We start from the raw sequence: 12,675 nt of genomic DNA, 5'->3' as shown, positions 1-12,675 counted from the left end.
CCCGTCCTAGGCCCTGGGTTGGGGTCAGGGGCCCTGCTCCTTCGGCAGCGCCGCCCTGGAGGGCAGTGGGAGGCAGTCTCCTGTGCTCACAGCCGGAGCCAGTGGGCGGGTGGGGCGCAAGCCTCGGGGGGAGAGGAGCCCCCAGACCCTGCGGAGAGGAGGGTCCGCTCGCGGAGAGGCGCTGGGTACAGGAGCTGCCCTGGCTTGGTGGTATCCTCGCGGGGTGCCCCGGTGGGGGAGCCCCAGGTGCCAAGGGGGCTCCCCTTATTGACAGGGCAGCTCCTCATTCATAAAAAGTTCCAGGGTCGCCTTGGCCGCCAGAGAAGAGTGGCACCACGGGCAGAATGGCCATCCGCGAGGTCCCCACCCCAGCTGGTGCTCCCGATGGGATTTAATCCCCTGGACGTCAATCCGCTGACAGCCTGTTAATCCTGCAAGCCCTGCACAGCCTGTGCGGTTCACTCCCCGGAACAGCTTGGTTTGTGCGAGCACAGTTCCCACCCCCCAAGCACAAAGGGATCTGCCACTAAGCAGGGTCACTGCGCAGGCCACCCCCCAGAGCCACCCGGGCGGGGCGCGCGTCCCAGCCTCATGGGGCTACGTCCACACGAGCTTCCCCAGACCAGGACTGAAACTGAATGTTAGAGAGGAGCTGACCCCCACCCCTGGGGACAGACCCGGGAAGAAGCTGCCACGTCCCCCCGCCCCTCGCCCACTCCTCCGCACCGGGGCAGGGGTCAGCTGGCTGCACGTCTGGAATCTGGGCAGGCGGCTGTCTTGGAAGCATCACCGTGGACACAGCCGGGGACGACCCTACCTCCCCCTCCCCATCCAGCCCCATCTGACACCAGGGGGCTGGAGCCAGGGTGTCCCCGGCTGACACCAGCCATACAGTCACCCACGGGCCCCAGGCACCACCCCAGCGGCTCTGTGGGATGTCACACCTCAGAAAGTCAAAGAAACTCACTTCTCAGCCACCCAGACCAGTGGCTGTTAAAAGATTTGGTTGTAACAGTCGTGGAATCGTTTTTAAAACCAGTAAAAGTAACAGCATCAAAAAGGCGAAACAAAGGCAGCAGAACCACCTGCTGAGGAGTGGGTACCCCTTGCAGCCATGCCAGGGACCCCAGGGGCTCGGAGAGGCCGGCCTGGAGCAGTACACACGCCCTCTGTCACCAGCCGGGGAGGGTCGCTGTCGCCGGGCCCTGTCCTGAGCGTTTCCAATGGACACTCACGGTCTTCTGCATAAATACCACAGCCCTGCTCCCTGACTCTGAATGCAGTGCGATTTAGAGGCTGTAAACACCCAATCTCAAACCGCCGCTGGATTGTCTCACCCGCCCTTGGCGGCAGATGTGGCTGCCAACTCACACAAGGAACAAGGGCGTCAGGGCTCCCCCTCCCGGTGCGCACTCCAGGGCCCCCCCGCTCCCCCTTGCTGAGGTCGTCTGACGCCCCCGCGGGACTCTGGGGCGTGAACGAGGTCACGCGAGGGGCACCCTTCTGCCGCCCGCCAGTTTGGGGTGCGGACTGTGCTCAAGGATGGACACGGGGCCTGCCGGGGGGCGTCCTCGCAGCCCCACTCCCTCCCACTGGCCCCCAGGCCGCCGCCCAGCGTGTGCGGCCGGCCCAGCGTGTGCGGCCGGCCGGGCCATCTCCCAGCGGCTGCTGCGCCCGGCCACGCGCCTGCGGGGGGCTAGTCCCCAGAAAAGACCCGACTCCTTCAGCCCATCACCGCGCCACAGAGACACCGAGTCTGATGCGAGTTCGACTTCGAACTTGGCTTCGGCTTTTTCAACTAGACACCCAGCTCCGTTTACTGAAAAGCCTTTCTGCTCCCAGGGACTTGACGCCGCCTTCATCAAAGCAGGCAAATCAGAGCCCCGTCCCTCTGGATCTGCCTCCAACCCCCGATTCTGTCCGAGGGGCTCGTTACTCTCGCCAGCAACGTGTTTTGTACGGGCTTCTCTCCTCTCCTTTCTTGCCTTCTTCTGGGTTGTTTTCAACCCCCCCTCCGCCCCCGCTGGGGCTGTGAGCCCAGCCTCAGCCCCTCCTCCCGCCGGCACCCCAAGATGCCTGGACGCGACAGTGACCCTGGATCCCTGGCACTCTCATCCACCTGCTCCTGGCCGCCCAGAAGGCCCAAGGTCACCCTACCCGCCCCCCCCCGCCCGGCGGCCACGTTTCCCCAGCCGTGTCGCCCTGGTTTCCGAGGGGCGCTGTGGGCCGTGCTGTCAGCAGTAGGGTCTCCGTGCAGCAAGGGCACAGATGGAACAGGACCCGTGTCACCTCGGGGCAACAGAGGCCCAGCTGCCAAGTCACCCGTGCATAACAGGAAACACACAGCGAGGTTCCCGCGGCCACGGCTTCACGTCTGACCTGCCGCATCCTTAGCTGTGCAGCAAGGGCAGTGGCTCGGCCGGGACCCTCCCAGCAGCCACCCGGCCATGGCCATGAGCCCTGCCCGACCGCTGTCTGCCTCTCTGTGCCTGGGTAGCGATGCCCGTGGCTCTCACACTCATGTGGGCACAGCATCGCCTGGAAAGTTCTGTGGACCACACAGCGAGGCCCACCCAGCCCAGAGTTTCCAACTCCGGCGGTCAGTCGGGGGCAGACGCGAACCTGCCTCTCTGGAAAGTGATGGTGGCTGTGGTCCAGGACCCTCTCGGAGAACCACTGACCAGCATTGAGCTCTGAAACACGGCGGCCACACTCGGGGAGAGGGGCCGGGTGCCTTTCCTGCCTCGGACTGCTGGCTGGTCCTCAGACCCTGACCTCTGATGCCCCCACCTCAGCCACAGCGAAGACGCCGGCGCTGGGGACCTCAATTTTTCCCGAGGCTGCCTCCAGGTGCTTCGTGGCCCTGGTGGGGGGCTTCTGTGCCTCCTCATGCAGAGTGGGGTCCCTCACGGAGACGCAGAGCACAGAGGGGGCAGCCAGGGGCACGTGCTGAAGGCCGGCCAGGCCCAGATTCTTCTGTGGCCCCTTCAGTTCCCAGACAGGGCCAGGCTGAAAGGGACAGCACCTGTCAGAGACCAGCCCGGGCCAACGTGGAGGACAAGGGCATGCTGCCGGCCGCGAGGAGCAGGCGAGGGCTCAGCGGACAGAGCCCAGCCCTCTGCTTAGCGCAGCCTTTTCTGAGATTGTGGCATTTCTGGAAAAACAATCTCCTGTTCTCTGGTAAACACCCCCCAATCCTCTCCGGGTGCAGGTTTTACTCACAGGTCTCACTTCCCCCAGAGCCAATGACGGGCGTAACTTACAGTCCCACTGGCGTGGACGCGTGGGGACTCGCGACCCCCCAACGCCCGAGCTGATGCTCCCGGCCCTGGGGACCCATGTCGGGTGGGACGGGAGAGGCAGGCAGTGCTGGACACTGCGCTCAGTGCGGGCACAGAGGAAGCACCGAGAAGTATGAGCACCCAAAGCACGGCCTTTGCCATCTTCATGAAAACCCCAGGACAAGTCTCCCTTTCTTCAGGGTTGCAAAATGGATGCGAGCCCTTTAGAAAGAGCGCGGGAGACGCGTTCAAAGGCTCAGCTGCAAGGAACGGGTTTCACCCTGTTCCTGATGTTTCTGCAAGGAGGGAAAACCTCATTCCGGCCCCCCGGGGGCGGCTGTCATTTCCACGTCCCCAAGGCGGAGGGATCGGGCACCTCAGGGGTTCACACGCATGTCCATGCGCTTGGCCGTGGACCCATGTGTCCCGGAAAGCTGGCCGGGATACGGATTTTACGTATTTTATTTCTGAAAGGCAAAACCCTTTTCTCCCAGTAGAACACACTCAAATACCACCCGCCTTTGGTTTCTGGCAAACTACTCCGGGAAACATTCTCCCCAGAAAACCCAAACGGGAGAATGTAAATCTGCGTGAGTGCGGCCTCGGCGGCCAGCCCGCCGCACAGACCCTCCCTGCAAGCACCCGGTGGTCTACTCGTTACCTGCAAAACACGCTCCTCGGAAGCCCTCCGCTCATGGGACACCGCGACGCCCTTCGAGGACAGGCAGAGCGAAGGGTTGTTCTGTGTGAGCTACGAAACTCACGCTCGTTTCGCAATCGCTTTCTGCGGCTGCTCCATCCCGGGGACCCCACTCGCCGCCTCCCAGAGCCAACAGGACGCGTGTCACACACACCACGACTCACACACACTGACCTTGTTCTGAGTGTGCCCTTGCGACCCTCCCACGCGACGGGCCCCCACGGCTCACCTGCTCGGCGCAGAGGTGGGCGCCCACACACGAGGGTCCTGGGCCACCCGGCGCCCCGAGAGTGAGAGGCGCACTGTCCCCGCCCCACCCCAGGGGCTGGGAGCCTCAGCGTCGCTTCTCGGCACAAGAGCCCTGGGCCTCAGAGTGTGAGCCGCTGACCTGATCCTGGCAAACGAGGCACGTTGCCGGAGCGGAGGCCTGAACATGAGGGCGCCGTCCCAGTGTCCGGAACCCTGCCGAGGACCCCACGCTCCGGCGGCCCGGGGCAGGCCCACGGCGCTTCCCCCCACGGCCCCCCGCAGGCTGCAGCCCCGGCTTGGGGCCGGGGCGCCGTCGGGGCTCCACGTGGCCTCGGGCGGCCGCAGCGCTTACCTCGGAACAAAGGCACTCTGAGTGGCGGGCAGGGCCGGCCGTGCTGGCGGACAGATGGTCGCTCTCCCCTTTGGAGGAGACGAAAGTGCTAAGGGAGGGAAATTGGAGGGGGGTTTGCTCTAAACCCAGGGAGCCACAGATCCCATTGGCCTCAGGTTGGAAACCTCGTGACATGGGACCAGGCACATGTGACCTACTTTTCGCCCAGCTCCCCGCGTTCCGTTGGAGGGCGCGCCTGGCGATGCGCTGTCACTTCAATGACTCCTTCCCCTGACCCGGGCCACCGCACGCCTGCGGGTCGTCGCCGCAGCAGCAGCCAAGCCCTCGGAAGGGAGGGGGCAGACCCTCAGGCCCCCACTAAGCGCGGGCGACTCTGCAGCCCCGAGCCGCGCTGCCTGTCAGCCCGCTGCGCGACAGGCCGGGTCCTCACCGGGACGAGGCGGCTGAAAGGCCACCCACTGCGCGTCCCCTCCTTCCCCAGTGTCCTCCCGCTGTGGCCCGGGGTCTCTGGGGCAGCCCCAAGGCCACCGGCAGGGACCGTGGGCCGAGAGCACTCCTGACGCTGGACGGAGGGACTGCCTGCGTGGGGAGAGCGCTGGGCCCCATTGGAACGGGGACGGCCACCAAGCAGAGGACAGCGAGCGCCCTTTCACTGTCACTCCCTCCACCTCTCGCCATCTCCTCCGAGATGAGATGCAGACAAAGCAGCGTCACCACCCGTGACGTGGGTGTTTGGAGGTCACCCGTCCAGACCTTCCCCAGGAGGCATGTGTCATGTACTTTTTCACAAAAATCGGATCAAGCCACCCAGGTTTGTCCTGTTTTTCTCACTTAACATCATGGACGAAATATTTTTTATGTTACCATCTTTAAATCTACACAAAAGTGATCAAATGCCACATGGCACCCACTTTAACGCCTAAGCTTTTATGCATTTAATTTTAAGCATTTTCACGGGTGAGAACAGAGTCAGCCTTGATGACTGGATGATCTGGGCTTTGAAATGTCCTATTAAACAATATTTTAACAATAACCTTTTGGGTGGCCTCTCTCCCTCCATCTCCGATTGCCCTGGAATACTTATTTATAGATATCTCTGGGGTCCAAGGACACACGTGCTTCTGGCAGGGGCCCAACCCGCTGGGCCCGAGGTCTGCCCGTGACGAGGGGCCCTTCCCTGTACTCCTGCCCACCCTGGGCAGACTGTCATTGGTGCCCCGAGCCCTGGGGACACTAGCCTTGGTGGACAGGTGGGGAGGAGGAGGCCACGAGCCCTGCGGTGTGTCCTGCGCCGTCAGCTCGTCCAGTCCCACAGCAGCTCCGTCAGGGACAGAAAAGGCAGCCTCGTCACTCATGGACACAGAGCGCTGGCCACTGAAGGGGCGCTGGAGGACTGGGCACTGCCCCTCAGGTCTGGAGGGGGCAGGGATGGAGCAAGGTGACAAGCGGTGACAGTGAGGCTGGCTGCTGGGGTGGCATTGCAAGTGGACGAGCTGGCAAGGGGCTGCCGGCCTGCTTCTGTGCAGTGGGAAGCAGCGGGAAGCAGCAGGGGCGAGCAGGAGCCGAGTCCTTGGAGAAGCGACAAGGAGAGGGCCAGTGAGCCGAGGGGAGAAGAGAAGGGGCTGAAGCCGTGGGGGCCACAGAGGTGGCCAGAGGCAGAGCCTGAGTGTCCGGGGAACCAGGGACCCGGGGCTGACAAGGAGGACAAGGCCGGGCAGGGCAGATGGCCACTGTGGCGGGGGGACACACACAATGGGCACTGCACCTCGGCTGGGGGCAGGGGGCTCGTGCTGGGGCTCGGCGGCTCTGGGTTCAGTGGAATCACTGGGCTAAGCGGTCAGCCACCACCCGACAGCTATGGGTTTCCGTCTCACTGGACCCCACCCGTCACCTCTGCAGCCACGTCCCGGGCCTGCTGCCGGTCAGACGCTCAGACCTTCGCGCACAGGGCAGCTGGCTGGCACGGCCGGGGGCGGGGGCAGAAGGGCTCCTGCCTCTGCCAGGCCTGAGGGCACTCAGGGCCGTCCTCCTTCCGGAACGGAAGCGCCCCGGTCAGGCAGCTCTGGGTTACATAACCAGCCTCGATCTCCACCACAGCCTGGGACGCGCCAGCCGCGTGGAAGGGGCCGTCCCACCCAGCTCCTGTCTAGGCCCGGAGCTGACCGCAAGCGACCTGCCACCCACTCCTGCAAGCAGATGCTTGGAGGTTGACATGATTTTTGACCCTCCTCTGTACAAAGCAAAGAGCAGAACACCATAGCACGCGGGCGCGCGGAACTGGGTCAGGCACCGCAGGACTGAAATGCTGAGCTGCAACTCAAAGGCAAAACCAACCAGAGAGACGGTGCCTGGGCAGGGCGGGGTAGCCGGCGGGGAGAAGGAGGAGGAAGGCTCTCAGGAAGGCGGCGCGGGGCCTGGCGCCCCTTTTCAAGTTTTGCGACCTTTTAACCACGCATGTGTATCTTTGACAGCCGCCCGCCGACAGGCTGGCTGGGCGCCTGCTAATGGAGCCGTCGCGGTTCGTATCAGTGAATCGTGTAACCCCAGAGCAGGTTCTCAGGGCCGCTTCGTGGCCCCAGGTGGATAAGCAGCCGAGCGTGTGCTCCTCTGGCTTCAGCCGCGCCCTCCTAACAGGCCATACACAGCAGAGTGGGCTGGACCTGGCCTGGAGGGGACCGAGGCGTGAGAGCGGGGTGGAAACCGTGGCCAGTCAGTCCTGCGGGCTCCGAACCCAGGAGGCCCCAGGGACACGCAGACCTCAGGGTGCTGGGGGGCCAGGTGGCACCAGAGCACACACCCCGCCCCCAGCCCACAGGCACACATGCCCCCTGCCCACGGGCACACGCCCCCCCAGCACCCACACCACCCAGCAGGGGCCAGGCCAGCCTGAGGTGTCACCCAGGGGGCCCTGCATGGGGCTGGCGCTCACCTCCCAGAGCCAAGCAGACGGCAGACCCACTCTTCACACCCTCCCCGAGCTTCTTTACAAAACGGCAGGGCAAGGCCCTTGAGGGCTAACACCGGGGAGCACTTCGGGGAAGTTCCAAGGCCTCCTGTGACCCCCCCAAATCCCAGGGAAAAGCCACGGAGGAGCACCCCTCCTCGGCTCAGACCCGCTTCTTCGGGCTCACGCAGGCGTGCGGGACTTTTCGAGGGTCAAGCAGGACTGTGCTCGTGCCCCTCCCTCCCCTGGCAGCTGCCTTGTCCACGGCTTGTCCTCCCTGCCTGGCACTGCTCCCAGCGGATGCCTCATCCTGGACTCGAGAGGGTGAAAAGCAGAGTCGCACCCCTTCCAGCGCATCCTGTCGTTCAAGGGCGCGTGCGCCTTCGTTCCCGGTAAAGAGCCGACGGTGGAAGCCTGGGTCACTCACCTTCCCCCATACGCAGGCTCGACGTCAGAGCAGAGCCGCGGGCCGCATGTGTTCACCCTCTCGGAGACTCAGGGCAGCACAGCCGCCGCTGCCGGTTTACAGGCGCGCCTTTTGTCGTGGAGCCCACCTACCTAGAACACAAAACACAGCGCCGTGAGGGCCTCGCGCCTCCCAGGGACTGCGCTCGACAGAGCTGCCTTCCCGCATTCGGCCGCGCAGCAAGCGTTTCCTATGGTTCAGGTGTGAGACGCACGCAGGACATGATGAGAGGCAGTGAAGGCTCAGCCTGGACTCGCCCCACAGGGATTGAACTCGAGCCACAGTGTGACAATGCCAATCCGTAGCCGCTAGGCCACCAGGGAGCCCGGGACACACTTACAAATGATCAGGGCCCTTCCATGTCAAAGATGGGAAGTCTGGGGAAACTATACACACTTTAGAGAATATAAGTGTAACAGCCAACTTTCCACCTACAGTATTTAGAATATTTATTTATATGTACACATACAGCTGTTCTAAAGTTATGAAATTACACATTAATTTTTTTTTTTTTTTGTCTCTTTTGCCATTTCTTGGGCCACTCCCACGGCATATGGAGGTTCCCAGGCTAGGGGTCGAATCGGAGCTGTAGCCCCCGGCCTACGCCAGAGCCACAGCAACGCGGGATCCGAGCTGCGTCTGCAGCCTACACCACAGCTCGCGGCAACGCCGGATCCTTCACCCACTGAGCGAGGCCAGGGACCGAACCCGCAACCTCATGGCTCCTAGTCGGGTTCGTCAGCCACTGCGCCGCGACGGGCACTCGGAATTACACATTAGTTTAAGTACACTGCTGGTTTCCACTTTCGAGGCCCGGGCGATCGCTTCCGTCAAGGCCTTCCGTTCCAGCAGGCAACGGGCCCGTCGAGTGTCCCCAGGGTGCGTCATTCCCCCCGGGACTGTGTCTTGAATTTTCACTGTTTGAATCCACATCTGTTGCCCAGACAGGAAGTTCAGTCCCCAGGCACCAGGGCTCATTTCCACAGCACTGTCCTCTTTGCTGCGTTGTAAGTCCGTCCCATGCGTGTACGTGTGTGGCCTCTGCTCGTTCGTGTGAAGGGACCTTTGAAAGGCTTCGTCGCAGGAGCGTCCAGCATTGGAACTGTGAGGTCGTGGTGCCAAAGATAATTAGAAGCTCAGGTTAAATGTCTGATCCGGTGTTGCCGCAGCTGTGGCATAGGTCGCAGCTGAGGCTTGGACTTGATCCCTGGCCTGGATGTCCACAAGCCGCAGGTGTGGCCATTAAAAAAAGGCAATAAATGCTCAACTAAACAAACAAACAAACAAACAAACAAAAACAAACCAGGAACGGAAGAAACCCTGTTCTAAACATCAGAGAGTGAACAGGCATTTACTCCCACAGGCGCTGCGCTTGATGCCACCTGCAAAACATACCTACACGCGCTCGGTCAGGAGGAGAGAGAACCCACCAGACTGCCAGGCAGAATGCTTGGCTCTTTGAGTAGGTGGAAGCGTCCAACTGAGCAGCAAAGACACTGGAGCTGCAGCGTCTAAGGGGAGGCGCCTGCAGGGAGCCGGCAGCACCCCCTGCGTGCATCCCCCCCCGCCCCCGCCGTGCTCCAGAAGGAGCAGGGCCTGGAGGCACCGAGGCCCCCAGGTGCGAGAGGCAGGGGAGTGGCGAAAACAAGAGTGGCGACGCAACGGGCCGTGAGGGTGCCCTGGGCCCACAAGCGGGGCGCCCTCCCTGGTCCCCAGTCCAGCGCTCCGGTCCCAGGAACGGAGGGCGCTGTCCCCTTGGGGAGGGTGGCTGGGAGGATGCGAAGGGCCAGCGTGCACGCAGGGGTCACGGGGACAAGAGCTGGAAGAACTACGGGGCTTCATGCCCCTCGTCCCGGGTCCCAGCGTCCCCGAAGACGGGGCTCCAGTCGCAGGCGGCGCGGGAAGCAGAGGCAGCGACCGCAGTTCTGACACCACCGCCAGACAACCGGAAGCTAATGGAGCTGAAGGACATTCCACTGGAGTTGACATCATCTTAGAGACATCTAAAGGGCACGCGTTTACTAAATATACAGCCTGATATGTCACTGCACTGGGGCAGGAACGCCACGAGCTCAGAAATCCGGAAAGCGATGTGACAGACAGACTGGATCGTGCAGCGACCCACTTCTACCCCCATCAGCAACCCGCTTCAGGAGCCGACCCCACGCCCCACGGAGTGGTGAGCCCATCAGGGATGGGGGCGGGGGGTGTCTGCTGTTCTCATCTCAGAACTCAGCTGGCGACAGGAGGGGGCGACAAGGAGATGAAATGGGGTACCTGATCCCCTCCTCCCCTCTGGGGCCTCCCCGCGTGGTGACAAGGGGAGCCATGGCCGCTGCACAGGCCGCCACAACAAATCAGCCTCAAATGACGAGTAGCTGGCAACGGCCCAGCCCCGTTTGTGCAGACAAAAGAAGCTCACTGAGCTGCAAGTCACACACACACACACACACACACACACACACACACACGCGCGCGCACAGGCAGACAGGCATGTGCCTGCGGGGGGAGCGGCTCCCACAGCCGTCAGCGCCTGGCACACGGGCCTGGGCGTCAGCGGCAGGTCAGACATCAGGCCCCCGGGAGCAAGGCGGCCCTGCCCTCCACGGGGCCCGGGCCACTGGGAGGGGGCGGCTGGGGCCCGTGAGACCGGGTGGGGAGACTGCTGTGGCGGGGGGGGGACCGGGCTGGAGGTGAAAGGGGCAGGAGAGGAGCCAGCAGAGGTTCCGGAGACCCTGCGCAGTGACCTCAGGCCAGACCCACAAGCCACGCGGCTGGCGGGGACACCGGGGCCCTCCTGTCACAGTTCATAGAGGGGCAGTGCACACGGAGATGTAGGCGACTGTGTGCGAGCGTGCGTGTGCAAAGCCGCACCTGACATTTTGGGGCGTGCACCCCGGAAGCTCTCCGAGGATAAAACCGAATTGACAACGTTCTACCTCCCAACGCAGGGCTGACCAAATTCTGCAGACGTGGAGCCAACAGACCACGCTGTCCACCCACTGGGCAACTAAACTAGAAACCGTTCTCGAGAAGACACCTCTGTGACTCTCCCGGACAGGACGCTCCTGAGACGCGTCTGCATAAGGAGGGGCAGGAGGACACAACGGAAGCAGGAAACCCTTAGGCCTCCTCGACAATAAAAGAGCCATGCGCTGGATTTACAGCTTTCAGCTACAACAGAACTCACAGAAAACACACAGCTTGTAAAAGCCTTTATTAGCAATAAAGAAAATCGGTAAGCAGAAAATCCAATCTAAGAAGTTAAAAAATAACACAAGTACCCGTGGAGAATAGAAAGAAGGCAATTCTAAAGAACAGACCGCAAGTTCGGAAAAAAGAGCCAACTGTGAAAACGAACAAATATAAAATTTGGTTCTTCAAAAAACAGTCCAAAAACATACTACCCTCTGATGACACCAATCAAGAAAAATCAAGAAGACACAGGCGACACCAGCGATTAAACGAAGAGCAGGTTTCTGGCCCCTCCTACGTGCCCGCTGAGCACAGCCCACACCTGCGTGAAACGCGGGATAGACGGACCGACAAAAAACCGGGGGAGGGGGAGAAGGCGGGCATGGGGCTCAGGCGAGGCGACAGCGGGGCGACAGCAGGGCTTTGGTTCCCTCCTCGCCATTCTCAGCTGGTCACTGGAGAAGCCGCCCCGAAAATGCCAACGCACACAAGAAACCCTCAGGGGAAGCGCCTCCCCCGCCCCCACTCCCTCCCGCCCTCCCCCCCCACTCCCTCCCTCCTTCTCTCCCCCCTTCTCCCTCTCCAGGCAAAGGACGGGGAGCAGGAGGGAGCTTTCGGAGCAGGAGGGAGCTTTCAGAGAACACGGCCCTGCTCTGGGGGAAGCTGGCAGGGGAGGCGCACGCGTGTGCGCACACACACACACACACACACACACACACACACGCGTGCGCCCCCATCCGAGGGGGCTCCCAGCAGCAGTAACACAGACTCCCTCTGCCCAGGGCCTCGGGGAGGCTGAGGGAGGGCCTGGACCCGCAGTCCAGCCCCGCCTGTGTCAGCAGAGGCCCGAGTGGACAGGAGGGTTTGCAGGACCCAGACTGTCCGCGCGCGCGGCAGCCAGCACCGCCGGGACACAGACAAAAAGCACCTGCCACACGGACAGCGACAAAAACCTCACCAGCAAAGGAAGGAGAATCAACGGATGCTCAGGCCGAGGTGACGGCTGGCCGGGCCTCTGACAAGGGCTGCGAAGCACCTTCGCAAAGACGCCTCACTGACACTTAATGAGCACCCTTAGAGCAAATCTCTCAAAAGCCTCAGCGCGGAAACAGAGCTGAAGAACCACCACCAAATTACCAAAAACCAATCCAACTGAAAGAGGAAACCTCGATGTGCCTATATTGCCTATTAAAGACCTGGGCACGGCAATAAAACCGCAATAAAAAGCTCCATCAGAAAGAAATGTCCAGGCGGCCTGCAGGAAACGCTCCGGCAGAGCTGGGAAGGCCTGGCCGCCGCTCCTGCCCCTGGAGGGGACCCGGACCCACTGGGCACCAGAGACAGTCACCAGCTGACAGGCCAGAGCAGAGCAGAGAAGCCCCGCAGACACCGCTGCAGACGCTTCCAGCGCGAGGCCTGAGAGCAGCTGCCTGCGGGCAGGGGGGCAGGGGCCCAAATGCAACGGTTCAGGGGCAAAAAGACTACCCT

General features: G+C 62.4%; 1 protein-coding gene across 28 annotated transcripts in view; it reads right to left on the bottom strand.

Moving 5' to 3' along the window:
* PCBP3 (poly(rC) binding protein 3) overlaps positions 1–12,675 on the bottom strand; it is a 199,706-nt gene that overhangs the window by 39,481 nt on the left and 147,550 nt on the right. For 13 of the 28 annotated variants that reach the window (XR_014825283.1, XM_084992339.1, XM_084992349.1 and 10 more), the window contains one exon: positions 7,954–8,084. The exons of 14 other annotated variants lie outside the window; for them this stretch is intronic. Coding sequence is in view for 12 of the 14 variants with exons in the window: in XM_084992339.1 (XP_084848465.1) it covers positions 7,954–7,963 (10 nt within the window). In the remaining 2 variants the exon portion in view is untranslated. Of the gene's footprint in view, positions 1–4,582; positions 4,646–7,953; positions 8,085–12,675 lie in introns of those variants that run through there. One more of the 28 variants, XM_084992354.1, reaches the window with a different exon arrangement.

The sequence above is a fragment of the Sus scrofa genome, chromosome 13, assembly GCF_054392235.1.
Source record: "Sus scrofa isolate SSC_HxYL_T2T_F1_AM1 chromosome 13, Sscrofa_HxYL_maternal_Yorkshire_Landrace_v2.0, whole genome shotgun sequence".
Taxonomy (NCBI): domain Eukaryota; kingdom Metazoa; phylum Chordata; class Mammalia; order Artiodactyla; family Suidae; genus Sus; species Sus scrofa.
This window is presented reverse-complemented; position numbering and strand designations above follow the sequence as displayed.